The sequence below is a fragment of the Python bivittatus genome, unplaced genomic scaffold (genome assembly GCF_059951505.1).
Source record: "Python bivittatus isolate LINGU-HERP-01145 unplaced genomic scaffold, Pbiv_v1 ctg000980_np1212, whole genome shotgun sequence".
Lineage (NCBI taxonomy): Eukaryota > Metazoa > Chordata > Lepidosauria > Squamata > Pythonidae > Python > Python bivittatus.
The window spans coordinates 28,185,700-28,209,168 of NW_028277125.1; the positions used below are offsets into that span (position 1 = coordinate 28,185,700).

Sequence of the window (23,469 nt, forward strand, 5' to 3'; positions counted from 1 at the left end):
CAGACAAAGCAATACAGATCTAGGTTTTTCCTATCCTTGTCCATTTTTAATTCATGATCTGTTGAGAAACATTTTCTTGTCATTTTCTCTAGGTTGGTTGTAAATCTGTTAGATTTTTTTGTACTATTAGTGTTCTGGTTTTGTCAAAAAGAGGGAGGATAAAAAATACTGCAGAAAAGTATATTTAAAGCACAGACAACAAATGATGAAGCAGAATTCACAATACTGACTCACATAACAGAAGCTTGAAAATACATGGAAGCAGGGTCAGAAGATTTAGGCATTTAGGGAAAAAGATGGTAAGTACAATCACTGCAAGGCTTTTATGTCTAAAACATTGCTAAAGGTCTACATAACTAATAAATCAAGGTCCCGAAACACTTTTTCTAAGAGCAGGATGCAACTTTTTGCCTTTGTATTTTTGCTGGAATAAGTTAGTTGTCTAGCACTAATTTTTCTCTGTGTAGAAGTGCTTTAATATAAAAGTGTTCGGTGGTGCTGAGTCATAATAATACTGGGTGATCTAAGCCGCAAATCTGGCAACACCTTAAGTAACAAAGTAGAGTCGTAAAACAATAGCCTCTTGTCTGGTCAGGTTTCTATCATGCAGCTGAACTGTTTTCCTTCCTTCCTAGATGAGAACACCTTATTATAGGGTTTTTTGTTTGATTATATTTTGTCCTCTTTCCTCCAGCATATTTTGACTCATTTGAGAGGAAAGAGGACAAAATATAATCAAACAAAAAACCCTATAATAAGGTGTTCTCATCTAGGAAGGAAGGAAAACAGTTCAGCTGCATGATAGAAACCTATTAAAAGAGAGGATTTTTTTAAAAAAAATCTGGCACTGCATTTCTGTAAGAGAAAAAATAGCACTTATATAGTAATGAACAGATAAAAGCATGCTCAGAATAGGGTAGTGCATTCTTAATATGATTTGGAATAAGGGCTTGAGCTCTTCTGTGAGCTTGACACCCTTCTGCTAGACATTAAAACAGTCCTTTTTGGGGGCAAGCCTGAAAAAAGTATGGCTGTTTTAAGAGCAGTAGAGGTGCTGGGCTGATTTGCAAGATCCAAATCACCCTGAATAATTTTGAAACTACTCTTTAAAGCAACCACACTTTCCCCGTTAGCTGAGAATGCTTTCATTGCACCAAAGAAGGTGACAAGGCAAGTATGCAGGGCCTCTGCGACAATATACTTGTTGGAAAAAGTCTTAGGATACTGAAGCAGCTGGAGAGTAGACTGATCTGGTCTGATATTTTGGGGGAAACTTTGACAGTAGCTCCCTCATGTTGAGGGATACAAGAGGAGGAAAATTAGGTTTTGTTTATATTAGCATAATAATCTAGCTAAATCGACATTTACATCAAATCCAAGGAGACTGCTAATCTATTAACAGCTATTTATTTCCTTAGTGAATAGAACTGATCTTTCTTTCTTAAACAAATATTGCTGCCTGTTTAATCAATAGAGCTCTGGGCAACAGTGAATATATGATACAAGTAGGTGCAAAAAACTCTCTAGCACCGATATAGGGCTACTGCAGCATAAGCTTTTATATCGAACATATGGCAATCTTATTTAATAAGTGTTTTTCTTCAGTAGCCAAATAGAAAGAAATGTAGACAAGAAGACTAAGCAGCCAATAATTTGTGACAAGTGCGCATAAAGCTTCAAAGTATATAAGATATGCTAGGATACTGACCCTTTACAACAGCAGTAACAATTAATTAAAGCTAAGCTGGGCTTGCAGTTAACATCTGCAGTTGAAGAAGCAGCCGCTGTCTTATTTCAAGTCTAAAATTGCATCAGACTTACTGGTAAGTTCTTGTGCAGCAGTTTCACCATGAGAATTTACTTTGGCGTGGAATGATGCCTTACACTACTAGCAGAATTATCTTGGAAATTGAAATCTGACAAAATGTAATGTCCAAAAATGGTTGGGGAACAGATAACTTTTCAGGAACGCTACAGCATGAATCTGTTAAGATTGAAAAGTAGTTTTGTTTACCTTCACTCCCAAGGAACAAGTTCCTGCTTAATTTCAGTAACTCTACTAGCACAGCACCAGAGAAGTTACTTCAATGCAGCCCCCAAATAAATGATGTTTGTACTGGTGGTGTGCAGAAACATTTCAAATTCAAAATCTTTCAAAAGCTGTCCCATCTAAACTGCTCTGACTGTTCTGGAAGTCTTCCAAGCTCAGAACAGTGTCAGAACATTTCTGATAGAGCTAGAACAATCTTGTTGGAGTTAGTTACTCATGACTACGGGAACCTTTGCTCAGGCATAGCCCTGTATGCTATTCTCAATCCCTATTTTTTGTTTTTTTCTTTGTAAAATGTTCATTTCATCTGGTTAGTCAATGGTAAGACTTTAGCAATACATTCTAGAGCAGGGCACCTTGGCAGCAAATTTTAGAAAGAGAATATATAGTTAACAGTATAAACATATTCAGTCAAACTTTCAAATGCCCCAGACTAGAAATATCAGCATAAGAGAGAGTTTTATACCAAAGGCGTATGCTTTTATAAAAACATAAAGAGTGCGTATAGCGCAAAAGGGTGTATTTCATAAAAAGATGCAACAAACAAATACACGTTGCTCTAATTAATTTCTTAGCTGGATGGACCTTTTAGCACAGAATTCATGCCAAGTTTTAAGACAAAGCTAAATTCACAATGCAATGTGTTCTGGAGAAGACAGCCCTTAAAAGATGGCAGAATTTAAAAGATAACCAAACTTTTGTTTCAGCAGTTTTTAAAAAGATTGAAATGCTTTAAACTGAACCAGTCTTTGAAACTTACTGGTAGCTACTGCTACTGCAGTGTAAGATTCTGATTGTGACTCATTCCTAGCAAGCAAATAGTATTAAAGTCTAAATTATCTACAGAGTCTAGGTATATGTACCCTAAGAAATTGAACTTGGTAATTAACAGGGAATGAGTAATGGTAACCAAATCCTGGGGTTTATGTAATTTGACCTGATTTAATACTAATGAAGTAAAGCAGTCCTTTGTATTTCCTTCTGCAGAAGCGCTTCCGTGTTCCATACTTCTGCATTAAGAAGATGCAATCTCCTTACACACAAGTAATCACTATAGGTTTATTTAATTCCAAAGAGCCAGTTTTTTAATGTTTAAAAGTTATTTTTTTATGTTAGTGTTTTTTATAGAAAGTATAGAGAAATAAGACAGTTGGAAAAAGATCTACTGAGACAGGCAGGAACATCCTTCTAAATCTATCATAGTAGGTAGAGAGAGAGCCAGTTAAAGCATCAGGCTAGAAACCAGGAGACTGTGAGTTCTAGTCCCCCCTTAAGCATGAAACCATCTGGGTGACCTAGGAGACCCTTTCTCTCAGCCCTAGGAAGGAGGCAATGGCAAAACACTCCTGAAAAGCCTTGCCGAGAAAACTGCAGGGACTTATACAGGCAGTCTTCGAGAATCAGATACAACTGAACAGATTAAAAAAAAAAAAACCCCGAAAGAGATTTCAAAGTAGATTTTCTTTTATTATCAGTATGATTGCAGATGATATGTTTGTCAAAATACATCTGCCATATATCTAAGAGACCCAAGCTAATTTGAAACAGTGGCACTTATTTAACCTTCAATCTGGATTTGATTACTGTGCTGCCCACAGGGTTCTCCAAATGCAATTGTAAATCAGCTGTGACTCCTTTCTCTCACTTCACAAACATTGGTGCACCTAACCAATGCATTAACCTTGATAATTAGTGGAAATTATAAGTTACCTCTTGGCAACTACTAGCAAATTTGCTCTCCAAGGATATGTTACGATGCTTTCATCACTAAGCTGCCTAATGAACAAGATCTGATCACACTCACAGTCAGCCAGATGAAAAGCTAAGGAGGCAGAACTTGTTTTGTTCAACCCTATTGATTTCATAGCAGCAGCTGTGTCCTTAACCTTGGGATGAGGGAAAGTTTAAAATATCGAGTCTTAAATGGTTTGCAGATTGTTCCAGAACAAGAGCTAATGCAACAATAGATAAAGACAAATATATTAAAAATCCTCTCTGTTCTTGTGAAGCCTGTTTTCCTTTCAAATGTGCCTTCATGCTTAGGCATAGTTAAATACCACATAGTTGATTTGGGTCATACAACACAACACACTGTACTATATAGTGCAACAGCTTGGTTTACACAGCATGCATGGCAAAAATTTAACACTCCATTATGACTTGGTTCAAACAGTGAGCCTAATCAATGCCTCAACAGGCTTTAAAATGGTCTTCTCCAGGTTAGTACCTTGGACTAAAACTCCCATCATATATAGCCAGAAAATAAGGGGATGCTAACTGGAATTGTATAGAACAAAGTATGTGTAATAGGTGAAAGTTTATTAAAAAACAGCCTTGAACTGTCCCATATCTGTTCTAACTTACTTTAAAAGCACTGCATTCAGCTGAGGATTTTTTGCTCCAATGGAGGTTTCCATGAAAGGATAGGAAGGTCTCCTGCCTGCTTTTTGGGAAATTCTTTTCTCTTACAGCACCTCTCAACAACATCACTGAGCCATTCAAGTTTTCTCTGATCGTTTTTTTCCCCCTGTTATTTAAAAAAAATGGAAGAAGCTGTTATTTTCCACAGGTTACAAATAGGTGAAGAGAACTGAACTCCATCTATGGTTGTGTTCATATGACACACTGAACCAAAATAGTCAATGGCATTTCTGTCCAGCAAGTTGTGCAAACCTAGCCTGTGTAGCTTAGGATTTTGGGTGTCAGACTCAGGAATAAAATCATAGTTAAGTTTACCAAAGATTAGCATGTTGTGGGAATAGTCTATGAGTCAGGGTGATGTTACTATAGCTTTGCCAAGAAACACATTCTTCCCATCCTTCTGGAGCAGGACTGACTGTGCACAGGGATAAGCATACTGTATATACAAAATTAAAAAAAAAAATGTTCTCCAAGCTGAGGACAAAGCAGCCTCATTCAGAACATTTAGTCAGAACAACTGAAGCTGGTTGTGTTCTAATCAAACATAACTCAAGATACTTCTTCAAGTGTCATTAAATTAGGAGTGGCGAAATTCCATGCTGAGTGCTTACCTTTCATTCGACCTACAGAAACATTGACCAACTTGCCAAACTTTAAAAAATTAAGCATTTAAAAATCCCCACAGGAAACAATGGAAGCAACTGTTAAATACACTTTCTGCAGCCTTACTGCCTGCAGAATTGCAGAATGCCCCCCAAAAGCAACAATAATGGAATCACTTCAGTGTGCTACAACAAAGTAACTTCTCTAGCTATCAGTTTGAGAGCTGTTGTAGTACATGCACATCTTTTACATCTGGCAATCTTTCTGGGGGGGGGGGGAAGCACAATACTCAGGGAATCCAGAGGGAAAGCAGCACTACATCTAATTACCCTATAGCAAAGAATTTAAAAAGCACAATAGACTCACCTTTCATCAGGTAGAAGTCTCACTTATATTCAAAATTATTCTGACTGACTGAAGACAGACTCTACCTTACCTCGCCCCACCCCTCCTCTCAACTAGTGCCAGCCAATATTCGAACAACAATGTAATCTGCTCACTGGCTAATGAACTCTCAATGGCTTGGAGAAAAAGGAACAGCAAACAAGTCAATTACAGGATGTCAAAATACTTGAAACAACAAAAATTCCATTGTGTCTTAAGACTGGTACAAAAAAATCAGAACAAGCCTCTGTTCCAAGCTTAGAACACTTGAAACAGCCATTTTGTGCTTGGAATGTTTTGCTCAGACTGTACAGAGGGATCTGCAGATTAGCAAAAATATGTATCTTTTCATGGAAGCGCCACTGTATTAACAGCCTTCCATGAACGGAGGAACAGTCACAATTCAATTTTATGCTTTATCTGCTGTATGCAGCTCTTTAAAACCTTGCAGGGAGCAATTTGGCCTCATGATTCAGTATGCATCAAAGAGAGTTTGAAAATTTTTTTTACCATTCTTTAAAACATAGGGAGTCCAACATTGCCATGAGAAGTTTGGTTGACAGATTGTACTAATGTTCATCTTCAGATGAGTAATGAAATATATACAGTATATACATGGTTATTCCCATGTGTGCATTGTTTCAGGAATTTTAGCAAGTTAGGAAATCAGCACATCATTTGAGATGATCCAAGATACAAGCTGGGTGAAAATTTGCTTCCTAAGGCAAACTATCAACTAGTACTCTGTAATTCAAGGTATATATTTTGGCACTTCTGTATTTCTGTTACTGCCAGAATCTATGCTTCTCACTCATGGATTTAGAAAGCAATTGGATAAATTCATAGTGAACAGGTCTATCAAGGGCTATCTTCAGTGATACTTCTGAAGTCAACCTGATCTGATTATCAGTTGCAGGGGCACAAAAGCAGGAACTCTCTCTCCACCTCCTGCTTGCAAGCCCCCTGGAGGAATTTGGTCACAATGGGAAACAAAGTGCTGGGCTAAGACAGGCCTTGGTCTGATCCAGCAGGTTTCTAAGGGTCACCTTTCCACCTTGCATGCTGCTCACCTAAATATATGGCTTCCACCTCAAAGTTATTGGGACCCAGGCTTGCCTTTCTCTGCCTCTTCTCCAACCTTCCATTCAACATTCAACATATGGAGTATTTACTTCCTTTACAGCACAGACCCTTTGGGGGCACCAGAAGATGGTCTGCCAGGCAATAGTGAGCCCATCCCTCCCTCCTTCCTTGCCCGAGAGGTACCACCTTTGCCCATGCTTGCTAGGGAATGTGGGATTCCCTGATGCCACATCTTTATGTTCTAAGCAGCCAGTGTTAGAATCACATTCATAGCTAGAGTTCTTTTTCCAGCCTTACCATTCCACTTGTCTCATATTTAGCCTACTCTTTTATACCAAAGGGCAGAAGTATTTAAAATATTATAGGCATACCTCATTTTATTGCGCTTTGCAGATATTGCATTTTTTTTTTTACAAATTGAAGGTTTGTGGCAATCCTGTGTTGAGCAAGTCTATCAGATGATGATTAGCATTTTTAGCAATAAAGTATTTTTAATTAAGGTATATACATTTTTTTTACATAATGCTATTGCACACTTAATAGAATACAGTATAGTGTAAACATAATTTTTATATGCACTGGGAAACCAAAAAATTTGTGTGACTCATTTTATTGCAATATTTACTTTATCGCGGTGGTCTGGAACCGAATCCACAATATCTCCAAGGTATACCTGTACCTCTGAATGAAACCACATTGCTAATAGCCTAGAAAATTGAGACTTATTTCTCAATGCACCATATCTCAAGCTTCACTGTTCTATCCTAATGCTTGACCTGCTCAAGTCTATGGCTACAGTAGAACCAACAATGATTTTCAAAACACAGATTTTGCCCTATCAGGGCAAAGAATGGCAAATAAGACCATTATTTGACTGTTTTTGAGCTTTTTTCACAGGTTCATAAAACACCTGATGCAGCATAAAGGATAGAAGGAGTCTAGTCTCCTGTTCTTGTCCATACTGAAGATTCTTAGATCAGTGTGAGAAGATACTGCAAAATAATATGTGAAAACAACTCTTAGTTATGGCACAAAGCTGCATTCTTGCAAATGCATCAGAATCCTTCTATTTAAAAAAAAAAACCACCACCACCAAGTCATTGTACAGCACTGTGGTTCTTGTTTAATTGCAAGAGAATCTGACCTCTTTTTGCTACTCACTAGCTTAGCCCATTCTGACTCGCCAGGCCCAAACTCATGCATTAAAAAAATGACTTGGGACACATGATTGGCAGAGACCAGAGTTTATTGATCTTTTTGGGCTGGTTCTACCTTCACTGAACTTCTTTTCTAGCTAACTTGGATTTGCTCAATATGGATCTTATGTATTTAAGACAATTGAAAACTTTTCCTCTCAGAACTCATTCCATTGTCAATAGCTTTGTTCTTATCATTTTATTGTTTTTTTAAAAAAATACTGGTGGCACAAAAATTAATGGTGTATTTTAATGCCCATTCTGAACCACTTATTTTTGGTTCTCAAACTGCCTGGGGTGAAGAGAAAAGAAAAAAGAAACATCAATAACAGATCTAGGAATAGAGAGATGTTTTTAAAATACATCTTGAAATGCAGAGGATATTAAACTTGAATGTGGCTAGCGGAAAACAAAACTAAATTTCAAATACTACTTACAGAGAACAAAATTCATCTGAAACTATATAAATTAAACAAAGGAATGTTTAATTGGGACAGTCCTTACTGAGTTTTAAAATGTTTAAACAGACATTTCTCCATTCTGGAATATTTTTTTATTGGAAATTGTACATCTAGTCCCATATTGTGAGGTCTTTTCTTTCAAGCAGCTTTGTAATACAACTGTTACCAAGTCTCTAAAACATACACATTGTAAATAACTTGTTTTATATTGATAATTCTCAATTAAAAAGTTTTAAAAAGTGACATTGTATTGGTTTTATCTGTGCTCCATGTAACAGCAGTTAACACCACAATAATTTTGCAACTAAAATATCAAATCTATACCAAACATTACATGTACACACAATACTTGCACAATAAGCACAACACACTATCAGTATTTAAATAATGTCAAAAATCATTGCTAACACTTAAAATCCACTTAAAGCTCCCCCCTACCTCCCACCCAATACAGGATTTAAGGCATCTCTGCACAAACTTAATTCACTGTGTTGGATTGGACAGCCTGAAATCATCTTACTTCTCACTCTAAGACTGTGTTGGTATTGATATGATAGTTAACCAGTGTTAAACCAATACAATATTTACATAGCACAGCACATACATTATAGACACTCACTTGGGGATAAAGCCCACATTTTGAACTGGTCAAAGACCACCATGATTACATGTTTGGAATCTATTTACAGGTCACTAAAATGACTATATCTGTACAGTGGTCCAATAGGGCAGGCAAAAGCATGATAGGCAGTTATGTTGTGACAAATTGAAAACATGATTTGGAAGCACATTATGCTACCCTGAATGCCTTGTTCCATCCCAGGCTTCTTATGGGTGGTCTCATCTTTCAGAATAGCAGGTCCTGCTGAAGGTTGACTTTATGGCGATATTGGTGATGTTTATTCAGATATCTGAAATTTGAAAGAAACCCGTCCCAGAAACTTGTCGCGGTCATCTGAATTTTTAAAGTTGGGTGCTCCCATGATCTTGCATTCAATTGTTACGTCTTCTTTGGTACTGGTTGTGTTAAATGCTAGTTGAATAGCCACTAGTGGCTGTAAGTAGTCAGGCTGGTTCGAAAGAGGCAGAAATAAACATTGTATTTTTTAAAATGCAAACAGAGATTTAATATTACTGAAAACAAGCTATAACTGTTTAAGTTTGGTTAAAAACCTGGCCATTCCAAATGTGACTTAATTATGTCAAACACATATTAGGTCGGTAGAATTTTTCCAAGTAAACATGTACAAATATTACCCATATTAACGCTGAGAAAATAAAGCTATGGCAAAAGGCAAGAAGGGCAGTAAAGCATCCATCAGCCCTCCTAAGAAGCCAGCACTGTCAGTCTTAGCCCCTCCAGAGAAGTCATTTAACCATTCTTGTGGCAGGAGAAGCTAAGGTCTTGTAATACTAAGAATTTGGCTCATAAGTCTTCTCATTTTTCTTTTCCTGCCACACTTTTTTCTTCTTGCATTGTAGTGTAGCTTTTTAGATTCCTAAGAAAAGGAATTGCCTTGTAATTGACCTGTGAGTTGTACTGGCAGCCTTTTCACCTGAAGTGTAGGACATAACTATTTTAAATGAATAGAAATATAAAATGAAATCACCATGTACTACTTAACCTTTTCCCAGCATTTTGACTCTCAAAAGACTTCACTAGAAATAAAGATACAAATCTATGTGGATAGATTTCCACATAAAATATATTTTATTAGTACAGTATCACATTCCAAAAAACTTAGTCTAATACAAGAACTTATGGGAGTGCATAGGAATTATTCTGCAATTTAAAAAATAATGCAGGAAAAACAACAAGTTGTTCATTTGTAAATGTTTCTTAAGTGGTCATCTTTGCATTCATATATGTTTGCATGCCTTCTAGAGTGATATGGAACAGGGAGATCCACAAATGTATGTCCTCCTGGGATTAGTTCCCCTCTTTCCCTTCAGATCTCTAAGACTGATAGCCCAGGGAAAAACAGGTACATCTACCTGGTGAAGCAGCTGTAGAGGGGTGGGTGGGAGAAAAGAGTGCAGGTTGGCACACGGCAGCTATTGTTGCTGTTGCTGATTCAAACAGCCCCTCTCCATCTTCAGGTTGCCCTGAAGGAGCCCAACTGGCAGGGCTGATGCCAGCTGAAATGTTTATTTTCTGTCTTTCCCAAAGTTGTGCTGGAGAAAAGCAACCAACCTGCTGGGAAAGCTGCAGCAGAAGAGCCTGACCAGCTCATCTCACCTACTTGCATCCACATCAATATTCCCAGGATCTGGTTATTCAGCCTTGCAGGACACAACTGCATCTGTAGCTGGTGTATTCAGCCACAGTCTGGCTTTCTCAAGCACACGACTATATCCACAGCTGGCCAAGTTAGCCCACCTTCCCCTATCCAAGTCCTTTGGATAAAAGTAACGGGGGGAGGGGAGGTAAAAGCAAACAGGAGGGCAGAATGGAAAAAGCTGATGGAGGGGGCAGAGGCAATGTCAGAGTGACCAAGAGCAACAGCTACTACTGCTAAAAGACAGCAAGTCTTGTCCCAATTCAAATATCTAGACACTAGGACAAGGGTTGCAATAAGCCGGAGAGGTTCTGCTTGAAATACTGCTTGGAGCTCAATTTGGGAGCTCAGCTTGATTCTCAGCAGCTACCTGGAAAACAAAAGACCATGGCAACCAGCCAAGACTATGCCAACCCCAAAGTGGCATAGTAAACCTGGTAGGAGACAAGGATTGAGCTTCCCTTTAACCTTTGAGAATTCCAAGGACCAGAAAGGGTTAAGTAAGCCAAAGCTGAATGGCCTGATTACCTGGCCAAACCAGATTAACTATAAATGGGAGGGTGATGTTTACCCTATCCGGAATAAACTGCACCCACAAGAAACAGTGGAGAAAAAGGGAGTAGAAGCTTGTGTTGGGGAATTCTGAAGCACAATAAAGTTGTAAAAAAGCCTATGTGTATATCTTCAGTCATAGCCAAAAGAATCCACTCACAAAGGGAAAAGGAAAATAATTGTGTGAATGCACAGATGACTCCTTGAAGAAACAATCTAAAGACATTGCAACTGAACTGCAAACTCCTGTCAAGATACCATCATTCCTCAAAATCAAGCTATCATTTTATTAAACTGAACCTCTACTGGGAAGTGTTTAAGGATGGCTATTTTACCCTCTTTTACAAGGATAGAAATATCCTGTAGAAAACTGTTTCTACGACACATTCCCCAGAATTCTAAGTGGTTGACTAAATGATCATACTTTTTTCCCAAATTCATCCATAATCCATGTCATTGATAATATACTAGAGTGGCCTATATGCTCCCAGACAATTCCTCTTGGAAGATGCTTTGACTAGAATGTCACGCATAGAGATAAAGGAAGTCTACTGAAGCCATAAAGATGATGATGATGATGATGATGATGGTGATCGAAATGAACAATCTTTTAGTCCAATATAATCATCCTCATCATCTTGAACTATCTTTTATCAAGGTATTTGCTTCATGACTCGAGATCCAGGGATAACCTTTATACTTCCATATTTTTTGGACATGAAAAAGAAAACAGAGTACAGGCAATCCTTGCTTAAGTACCATTCATTCAGTGAGTGTTCAAAGTTACGACCGTGCTGAACAAAGAGATTTATGACCGGTCCTCGCAATTACGATGGTCACAGTGTCCCGCGGTCATGTGATTGCCATTTGCAACCTTCACTGCTGGCTTTTGACAAGCAAAGTCAATGGGGAAGCCAGCAAGTCGCAAATGGTGATCACATGACGTTGTGCTTAACAACCATGCGGGAGTTGTTTAATGACAGCAACTGGAACTGCCCCAACTGCCATTGCTAAGTTGCCAGTTCCAACTGCAGTCGTTAAGCAAGGATTACCTGTACAATCCAGATCCGCCTAAGACTTGGAAAATGGCTGTATAACTCTGATCTCTGCTACATGCCAAGTGGCTTTGAGAAAGTTCTAGTATTTGAATGGATACTTAAGAGCCTGATGATGCAATTAACTTGTTTCTTGGCTGTTTGGTCAATTTCAAGGAACAATCCCTTGAAAACATAATTTTGATTCATCATGGCATCTGATCAAATTTGAGCAAAGTTCAGGAGGGGGCCATCTCTTCTGGACTGCCATGCAAATATGCTTTACATCTGAATTTTGGTCAATATGGAACTATAAGAGATGGATGACTGAGATGAATTTTTGTCTCTATTTCTATTGCATGTCTATAACTTACATCCACCTGAAGCCCTACAGAAATAAAAAAGGCCAAAGTATTTGAATCTGTAATCTTTATTTTTATCTTTATCAATATTGTCTCTAATGTTTTCCCAAAAGGCCTAGCTCCTGCAGAGCAGCCTGGTTCTATGCTCCACTTCCTCAGTCAAATGTTTCTTCCAGCTAGTCCATTTCTACTTTCAGATGTAACTGTAGCACCAAATTAGATTCTTCCAAAGAATCAGCCAAAAGTAATGTATTTATTAGAGTGCAAACTTTTAGACCTAGAGAATGAGGCCTAAACCTTTTATGAACAGACCCCCGTATTTTGTCTCTCAGAGATTCTAATAGTTGCTGGGCAATTATTTCCTTAGCCTGTTTTTGCTTCCTCCTAGGGTAGCTCTGGGGAGAGGTTACTATATGGATTCCTATTCATTCTGATGCTATGGCATGCGCTGTCCATTTGGGATGGGCCTCTGCAATTACTGTTTTCTGAGCTTACAAGATTAAGAGGGACACAATCCACATCACCGGTATGTTCAGTTTGATTAATGATAGGGATCACTGTGTCTCTCATGTTTACTGCCTGCTCTTTTGCACACCAAGCCAGGCTCAAATCACCATTAGGAAGCGGAGCTATTGCTGCTTCTTGGCTAGAGACTAGTTGCCTCTGCACCAGTGCAGCAGCAACAGAAATACCACCCAGTATCCATGCCCACCATATTGCCTCTTATTAGCACAAGCCAACACATAAGGCATCCCTATGAAAATCTTGGCTGATATGTTAAAAGGTAAGAAGGGAAAGGAGGAGAAGCTAGGTCAACTAGATAAGAGGGTTTTTTTTTAAAGAAATCATTTATAATTATATGTAGGTATAAAGATTGGCTATTTAGGAGCTCCAGCAAGACCAGATTGCTTTGCTCACAAAATAAAAACTGGGAATTGGGCCAGCCTCCCTCCACAGGAGAGGCAATGAACCCTGCCCGTTTGCTCCAGAAGAAGGGGGAATCCCACAGCTGCACACACTAATTTCTAGTAGAATGCAATTGAGTAGAATGAAATTATTAGTGAATCCACTTATGTTCTCATAATGGTATCAACATGAGCAAATAAATTTATCAGAGAATTAAGACATATACTCACGTGTAAGTGTTTTCCATAATATGGGAAATACATCAAATCAATTGTTCCATTAGCAGGAAAATAAGTTATTGTAGCCTTGCCTTCTTCCTATAAAGGAAGGAAATTTGTCAAAGTTAAATGTAACATTAGTTTATTTTTAAGCAGTACATGGGCAAGTGTATAGTAAGAGTTTTAAGGACTAAGATTTATTCAATTATCTATTTAACTTATAATAAGTCAATCTCTGAATTAGTGATACTAGGGAAAGACCTGTATGCATCATATAAAAATAAGTAATATTCAGTTAACTCAGTCTGCAAAAAAACTTTAATTTAACAACACATCTATACTTTAAGCCAGTATACAAAAGTAAATGAGAAATATGTTAATTTTAGAACAATATCATTTTGCCATACTTATTTGTGAAGTATTGTCTAGCAAGCTTTCAAAGTCTGTTCCAATTTCTTTATGAACTTCTCATCTTAAGGAATAAGCTAAGGGCTAAGATCACTAGGAGAGATCTGCGAGGAGAAAATATGTTTCCATCCTTCAGACATGAGGCAAACTTACAGAACAGCTTCTGGGGAAGGGAAAACTACCCCTAATAACCAGAAATTCACACATATAAGAAAACTTATGTATGTTTAACACTGGAGAGAAGGGAAATCTTCATGTGTACTTTCTCTGACTTGCTAAGTTTGAGAATCTTTGGATCAGGATCAGAACATTTGAGGAAGCTAGAAAAATATAATTTAAGAGCCCAGTTCACAACTTGTAGGGAGCCACTGGTATTTTTAATATCAGATATCACAGAACAGATAATCAAAACATCAGGTATTAAAAACCCTAAAATAAAATTTTAATCAAAACCAAAGACAAACAATTCTTTTATTCAAATGTGTTGATTTGAGAGCTCCAATTATCAATCTGAATGTGCCAAAATAGGGATGAACAGAACTGTATAGAAGGGTTCAGCAAGATTCCTCACTTTTGAGCATTTGTGTATGAACCTTCCCACCCAATCACACAGAGAGGGCATGCTCTGGACCCCCTCGGCAAAAGAACTCCAACTAGTGGGGTCCAGAAGGCAGGCCTCCTCTGCTGTAGCCCCCACCCTTTGGAATATCTTGCCCCCAGAGGTGAGATTGGCCCCCTCACTCCTGGCCTTTCGGAGGGATCTGAAGACCTGGCTCTGCCATCTGGCCTGGGGCAGGGAGGGAAGTCATCAAGTGTGGGGTTGGCTAGCCCTTAGAGGCTGAGTGTTGCTGCCTTGAACCATCAGCCTCCTGGACTTTTTCCTTCATCTTTTATAACTGTGTACATTGGCTTTTAATTGTATATTTATTTATTGTTCTTAATGTGTTGTGAGCCGCCCAGAGTCCCCCAGGGGGAGATAGGCGGGGGGACAAATTTAATAAATAAACAAACTCTTACCTACAGCAATTATAAATGAAAAAGAAAACACCACCATTAATACAAGAGTATTAATGTACCCATAATAGGCAATTTACAGATTATGTATTTAAAAAAAAGACATAAATTTTAAAACTTCAGAGAGAATGTTGACAGAATTATTAATTGAATTAAATTTTATAGTTAATTATTGTTTTCAATAAAAAATCTGATGCATTAGAAATGACCTTGGCTTTGGGAGGTAAAGCAACAAGTACAATGAATTAAATTAAGAATAAAGTTGTATACTTTAATGTGTAATTCTATCTCCACTATTTATAAATAAATTACATATCTATTTTTCTTGGATTTTTTCTATTTGAACAAATAGATTTTAAAAGTCAGTATAAATAAGTCATTTTATATTGAGTAATGGAACAATATGGAAATTATGCCCCCAAAGTATTTGTGTTAATTGGGCTGATAAAAATTGACATTCAAAGTAAATAAAAGAACCAGATTGCTTACATTTGAAATAAGAAAACTATAAGAATAAATATAAGAATGCTGCATTAAAGAATGACATGTTACCAACTATGACAAAATATTTTCAAACAATTCTGAAAGCAAATTGGATTACAGGAACAAATGAAAGAGTTATATATAATAATAAATGTTCTATAATAATATTTAAAACTCTTTAACAAATTAATTAGGATGAATAAAACTTAACAGTAAATGTTACAAATGTCAATTGAAGTACCCTCACATGTGATAAGATAAAAGAGTGTGACATTAAGATGCTTATACCCAATTATTTCTTATGATTCCAAATACAGGAATATAAAAAATATTAGTAAGGATTCTGATAATTGGAAGCCGTATACTAGCCAGAACAAATGGAGGACATGTCACACTTCAAAAGAGGAATTTCATAAAAGCTGGCATCATATTGATGAGCAATGTTATGGAAACTATGCATATATCTGTGAAAAAGTATACTGGCATTTATCAAAGATATAATACAGCTGTGTGCAATGTCCACTGGTCTGAGGATTACCTCAGGTTTTGCACAGCCTATGAAGAGTCATACTCCCAAAGTAAGCAGAGGTAGGCATTTTTTTGAGGAGGGTTTTAAGGGATGAAATAGGTGTCTTAACCGCTCCCATGAGATACAGTGAGACAGGGCCCAATGACAGTGTTCCATGTGGGGGTTTCCCTCCTTTAAGATACCTTCCCCTGCCCCCTGCCCCCTGCCCAGGCAAGGATAATTTGGCAGTATTCATTTGTAGGGGACTCTGAAGGTCAGAAAGGGATGCTGGCTAGTAGCATTATTTTCACTCTGATTTAATAAATGTATGTTACAGAGGAAAAGACTTTAAAAAAGAGTGCAAGTTCAGGTACATACAATAATATTTCACTATAAAAGCGGAAGGTGCATTTTGATTTGGGTATCATATGCACTGTATTGCAATATTTTGTGTACTTCTCTGCTGCATATTTCAATAAAACATATAATGTTTAACAGTCAAAAGATGCGATTCAAGTAACTTAATTTTGGTTTTCAGAATGCGATCACAACAGACGATTGTACATGCACACTACACTCACTTCCCTCTTGTTAGTATGGTACTATATGACTCTCATAGCTTAAATTAAAACAAAACTAGGTTTACAATAAATTGAACATCTATCTTAATCTTAATCAAGTTTCGCAATTATCACATCACAATGAACACAACTCTAAATGGGAGGTATGTTATAGAGAGGAAAGCATCAGTGTGTGATCTTGAAACCCAAATTCATTCAAATATATAAATTGGCAGACATCTTTATTTTTTCTTCAAAAGTACTTCAAAAGTACATAAGTATATGGTGAAATCATCTACATAAGGAGAGACATTTTAAAGACATGTAACATTTTAATGAATACATTTTGAAAATATGGAATGCTTACAAGTGAACAATTTCACAGTGCAAACACTAAGATTTCATATTCTGTTTCAGTGCTCATTTTCTTACCCATCATAAAAATATTGTGTAAGATGCATTTGCAGCATGGAGAGAAAAACAAAATGCTGGTTATGAAATGAAATAAAACAAAAAACAAGTAATTATGAAGAAACCACATTTCTTCAAAACGGAGACTGTAATATAAAATTTTAAAATTAGTGAACAGAAATCTAAAATACAGGGAAACAATATAATTAAGGCTAATTTATATCAAACTACTTTCCCGTTCCTTTTAATAACATAAAAATGGGCACATTTTTATTTTAAAATGCTTACCTTAGCATTACAGTTTATATATGGCTTTCCAATAGGTATTAATCCAATTATCTGAAATGTAGAAAAAATGTTATACAACTTGGAGTGGAATAAATATTAAAACAAATTACATGATAATACTTTCTGATAACCAAGTTTTTAATGTTAATATAATGAAACTATATTTCATTATATAACTATTTCTGGGGTATAGTTTTCACAGAAGTTACTGTGTCCCATTTTAGAAATCAGTATATTCAAAGTATAAGGAAATAGTAATGAAAATCATTTTTAAGTTTCAACTATATCAAAGCTGTTTATTTTCAGTACATTAATGGATATCCATAATTCTGATATATCACATGTACTAATGTCCCTACAGCTACTAGAAATATACCTGTTGAATGAATATATAAAACTTGAACTCTACAACCATCTCAGTGTGGATACCAATTCAGTTGGAACCGTTTTGTGAGGTTTATGACAAATACGCACCTTATCCATTAATTATGTTATGTCTGCATTTGTTGCTAGGCAGAAAGTTCTCAGCAAGGAAGGAAAATAATTATCGGTCTGCAGATGTTGGTGTTTTAACATAATCCTGTTTTAAAGTACAGTCACAGAAGCACTCAAGAATGTTTCACTTCCATGTGACAATTCCAGCAACAGCAGTTCATTATTTCAAATTAGGCACATAACATTAATGGCTGGATCCAGAAGGCATATACAAATAACATGTCACATAACACAGTTAACTGCTGAAAAAGTATTTAACTACAAGTAAGCATGCAGCAGAAGTTTTTAAGAAACCAAATGACACTCATCTTTTTTTCATAGAAATATATACTGTGTATCCTTGTGATGAACATTGTGGATCAGTTAATCTCTAGGCAACTTGTTCTTTCCTGACTATAATATTATTGTTGTTCAGCCCAGAAACACACAACTGGAATTTTAATGTTTTAAGCACAAAAGTCACATGATTTCCTAAGCATCTGGGAATAACTGATAAAATGCCATCCAACACTGGCATTTTAAAAAGTCTGAATTAGAAGCTCTAACGTACGCAGGCTAAATCTTTTCCACAAGCTCCTATCCACAACATAGAAATCAGTAAATCTCAGAAAAGAAATTCTAAGAGTTTATAGTAATACACACAGAAATTTACCTTCAAACAAATACCATCTAGCTACAAATTTTGAACAACAGTTTTCCACAGGAAAATCTGGAAGCCTTATGAAATCCAAAAGAGTAACTGAACTTACTCTATTCATTTTTATAATAACACATGGTGTTCCTTTGTCATAACCAAAATTTTCATCCTGTAGTCCAGAGCATGGTCCCAGGCTATCACGATTAAACTGGCATGCCGATTTATTTCGAGAGTTCTGGTTAAAGAGCTTCCCTGGAGAACACCGAATGTTTCTGGTTTGCTTTGATTCATCATATGCTAGAAAAAACAATTCAGTGCATGACATTAACTATTTAATAAATATACAGACTATAGAACCACTTAGCAGATGAAAATCTTTGGAGAATATTCATTTCCAAATTTTGAAAAAACATTACTGTGCAAATGTGTTCAACTTGTCAAGAGCTGGGACCCATTTGAAGCCCGAGCACAGACCGAGTTCCAAAATGCAGGCATTTAGGGGAACTACCATATTTTTCCGACTATAAGACGATACTTTTTTCTAAAATCCTTACCATAAAAATTGAAGGGCGTCTTATTCAAGGAAGTCAGCCGAGGAGAGAACCACGCGGTTGCAAAACTGCCCATACTTTGTTTCTGCAAAGAGGCGTCCTCCTATTGCTAGCCTCCAATCACGAGTGAAATAGCTTGTCTCCCAAACAGACTTCCTCCAATCACGAGCCTCCAATCACGAGTGAAATAGCTTGTCTCCCAAACAGACTTCCTCCAATCACAAGCCTCCAATCATGAGTGAAATAGCTTGTCTCCCAAACAGACTTCCTCCAATCACGAGCCTTATGTAACTGACGTCAGCTGATGCTGAACAAACCAATTAGAGGAAGGCTGTTTGCAGAGACAAGCTATCGGCAGTTTCACTCGTGCTTGAATGTAATCAGTTATGCAAAAGAGCCTGGAAATAGAGCTGCAGAGACACGGTTTGGACTCCTCCCACCGAGTGTATCAGGTAAATGTTACCTAATTACTAAATAAAAATGTGTTCTGCACTATCTTTAAAATATTGATTTCTTAATTTTGGGTTGGAAAAGTGGGGGTCGTCTTGTACAATTTCGTCTTATTGACGGAAAAATACGGTATCAAGGAAAAAAAAGCAACTCAAACTGTTGCAAAAAAGATAGCTGTGATCAGATTAACTTCCAAACACTGCACAATATTTGCTTTGCAATCGCTACACTAATTGAAAGTTTCTGATAATTGAAATAGTATTGATGTGTTGGGTTTTTTTGTTTTGTTTCAATGTTTGATTCAATGTGCTTTCCCAGAGTACAATGAATGCTTTCTGGATTTTTTTTTTTTTTTGGTTCATAATAAAACATGTAACTATTAAGGCTGTCCTTCATTTTATTTGACAAAGAAGACATGCTCAAAGATAAGCTACACTGAATAGCAATAGAAGGATCACAGCATCACTTACCACCTTTTTATTAACAGAAATCCAAAAGTTCAATCAAATTTGTTGCTGAATTTACAATTTTAACCTTGTGCCATAAATTCATAGAATTTTCTCTTCAATTAATTTCAGACTGTCTGTCTACATCTACCTTGTAGGCAATTTTACTCCATTTCATATCTTCACACAAACTTTGGAGTACAAGGCACCAAACTGGTCCATACGCTGCATTACAACTCCTTTATAAAATTGTTCTGGCATTTTCTTGAACATACATCTTCCTTGTACAACCAAGAAACATGACTCTGTATATTGAGACATTCAGTTCATTCAAACAACTAAACCTGCCTGCAAGGTATGTGAGTTTCAAAACCAGGATTAATTTGTCAAATAAAAAATATCAGCCGATGGCTTACTTCACAGAAGAGAACAATTTTTTGTACAAGAACTCTCAAAATTGCATACGTTAATATTATTGCATATATTAATATTAATATTTTTAATATTAATATTAAAAACTTCTACATGTTTCTCTAATACCTGATGTGATTATCTGTATACGAAGTATTTCTCATTATATGAAGCAAATAAATCCAGTTTAAGTCGATTACTACTGAATAAGGTAAATCAATACATTTTCTAGAAAGAAATTGCCCAAAAATTATTTGCTGACGTAATTTTGGCAACCAGTCTTTATTTTTATGAAATATATCTCAACTATGCAATAATAATATAGGTAGTCCTCGTTTAACATCCATTCATTCAGCAACTGTTCAAAGTTACGATGGCAGTCAACAAAGAAACTTGTGACCAGTCCTTGAAATTCTGGCTGTTGTAGCACCCCCACAGTAACATGAACAAAATTTGGGCTCACCCACAATTACAACTGCCTTTTGGCCACCCACCTACCTGCTGCTGCCCATTGCCCAGCCCTGCTTGCCACTGTCACATCTACCACACAACGCACCATACTGTACTGGCCAGGGCCTTCTTTCATGCTGGTACAGCTGGGGCTTCTCACATGCTGGCCAGGGTCACCATTTGCGCCCCACCTAGGGCCTTCTAACCAGGTCCTTCTTTCACACACCGGCTGGGTCCTTCTTTTGCAAAAGAAAGCCATGGGCAGGGCACGAATGGAGGCCCTGGCTGGCACACAAGAGAAGCCTAGCCACACCAGCACCAAAGAAGTTGGTGCAAAAGAAGGCCCCAGCCAGGATGGTAGTGGCATGCAGTACAGCAGGCATGGCGGCAGCAGGGGCAGCTGGTAGGCAGGCAGCCAAAAGGGCAGAGATGGGGAGGAGATAGGTGGATGGAGGGAGTTAAAATGGAGTCAGTCCCTTATCTTTTCCAAGAATGGCTTGGATCCGGATGGGTCCTTGCTTAACAACTGTGTGGGATTCACTCAACGACAGTAACTGGGATTGCTGGAACTGCCATTGCTAAGCCAAGCAGTCATGTGACATTTCCCTTAATGACCATGTCATTAAGGTCATTAAGTGAGGACTACCTGTACACAACACCTGTTGATGCATTGCAAATGCCTTAGTTTTTACATGTTGAACTATCTACGGCCTTAAATCGCTGGAAGTATTCTCAGATATTTGATTGTGGTGTGTGACAAAAATTTAGATTTCAATTTTTAAGCCACAACTAGGTATTTCAGTATTCATATTAGTTGTAGTTTGTAATAGAAGTCTCTTATTTTTAGTCCAAATGTTCATTTTTTCACCATATCAGAATTGAGAGTTCTGCAACATTGTAACTGTGGATTCTAGTGGACTTTCTCATGAAGTTGTAAAATAGAGCAGTTTTCATGTTCATCTCAAGCTTCTATCTATATTTTTTCTTTAATAGCTTTTTATAGCTGGAATGCTGCCTCAACAGCTTTGATGGTTTCAACATTTCAAACGCCATACTTGCTAATGTCTAATATATAACACACTCTGTGGTATTGGCAATCTACTTCTTCCAGCACAGGCAATCCTACACTTAATTTAATGTCAATGAAAGCAGTATTTTCACATTTGCACTTTCTTACCAAAAAGGCATCTGTAATCACTGAATCTATTGCAGTTCATTTCCTTTTAATTTGCTTTCTCTCCTCTATCATCTTCTTTTTCTTTCACTTTTTTCTCTCGTTTACCTTCTATTCATCACTCCTTTCACCTTCATCCTGCCATCGCTTTTGCCACCTTTGTTCATCTTTCTGTATTTTATCCTCTGACAATGCCTCTCATTTTTTTCACTTTCTGTCACCTTTACTTGCCCTCTGACTTTCCTCTGCCCTCTTACTTTCTCATGCCTGCAACATGTAAAATACAAAAATATGAGGGTGCTCAAACACACGAAGCTGACTACAGCCAAACTGAGTATCTGCTTTCAAGTAAGTTCTGAACTAGATTTCTAAGGCTGATTCTATGTATTCCCACACATGCCTTCCTTGCCCTCGTTTCAGCACTTTCCTATGTTCCCTTCTCAACTAAACACTGCACAGTTAAGACTTTCAGTTCTCTGCAATTTATTTAAAATAAGCTCCCCTGAACAGTGTGCAACTCACTTCTCCCTAAAAATGCATCGGAAGCAGTGACAGTATCTTACCTGAGAAGAGTTCTGCAGGAGAACATACTATCTTATCTACACAGGTTTTTGGTTAAACTAATCAAATGAATGTTGCATAATAAAGCCCTTGTACAGCTTACAAGGGCCTGCAATACAGAAGTGACGAAAGTGATTTTATTATCTTTTATCAGCAAACTGATTAACTGTCCTTTTTTCCTTCCTTTCTCTCTTATTAAAAGTTTGTTAATAAATAGAATATATACAAAGATATTCATAAGTAAAGCAACAAAAATTATATCACATTTTCAAATCAAGCCATAATTTTAGAAATATTCATCTTAGCAAATTTAATAATATTAACAAATCATTAAACTGGCCTTAAGTCAATCTAATTAATATTCCAGAAGCTTCCAAAAGAATTTATTTTTTAGCACAGAATGTAAACAAATTTGGCCATATTTTAAATTCAGTATATTATCTTTACTGGTTCACAGAAAATTTGCTTTTCAGACATCAGTAATTCTGACAACCTTAAGAAAACTACTTAATCATCACAAAAATAGCTGTTTTGACAACTATTATTATTAGTGCTAGAAAAACATTGCAACCCACTGAAAGGACACGAGGTATCTCTCTACTGTCATTTAGTAGTTTACATAAATTACTTGGTAAAGAGAGAAAGTATACATACCTCTTAGAAATTTATGAAGGGCTTCTACATAACGATTAAAATTATAGCTTCCTGAGTTATTTTTGTTTATTGAAAATTCCAGTGCAGTTTCTGGTTTTGGTGAAATCATTAGCCCTACAAAAATAAAAAGCTAATTGTTCATCCAAAGTATCTTTCAAAAATGATTATTTCTAAATATAAATATAGTTTGAAGAAATATTTTAACAACTGGGTTTTATATAATCACATGGGAGTAAACAGCTAAATCTTTTCATTATTTTACATTCAATTATCAAAGGATTTAATTACTATATCACTGAATCAACAATATCAAAATTATTTAAGGAGAAATATTTGCAAAGCACATATATTAGTATGGTTTCCCAATCAATATGCAACTCTGAACAGCTACAGTGGGGCAAAAAGTATTTAGTCAGCCA

General features: G+C 36.8%; 1 protein-coding gene across 2 annotated transcripts in view; it reads right to left on the minus strand.

The window, feature by feature from the left end:
- Positions 1 to 847: 847 nt before the first annotated feature.
- ATP1B3 (ATPase Na+/K+ transporting subunit beta 3) overlaps positions 848 to 23,469 on the minus strand; it is a 47,782-nt gene continuing 25,160 nt past the window's right edge. Inside the window, exons 3-7 of one of the 2 annotated variants that reach the window (XM_088131953.1) lie at positions 23,051 to 23,164; positions 18,466 to 18,650; positions 17,222 to 17,272; positions 13,562 to 13,648; positions 848 to 4,577 (exon numbers count right to left, since the gene is read on the minus strand). In XM_088131953.1, coding sequence (XP_087988079.1) covers positions 4,431 to 4,577; positions 13,562 to 13,648; positions 17,222 to 17,272; positions 18,466 to 18,650; positions 23,051 to 23,164 — 584 coding nt within the window. In that variant the 3' untranslated portion in view covers positions 848 to 4,430. Of the gene's footprint in view, positions 4,578 to 8,201; positions 9,269 to 13,561; positions 13,649 to 17,221; positions 17,273 to 18,465; positions 18,651 to 23,050; positions 23,165 to 23,469 lie in introns of those variants that run through there. The other variant, XM_088131952.1, reaches the window with a different exon arrangement.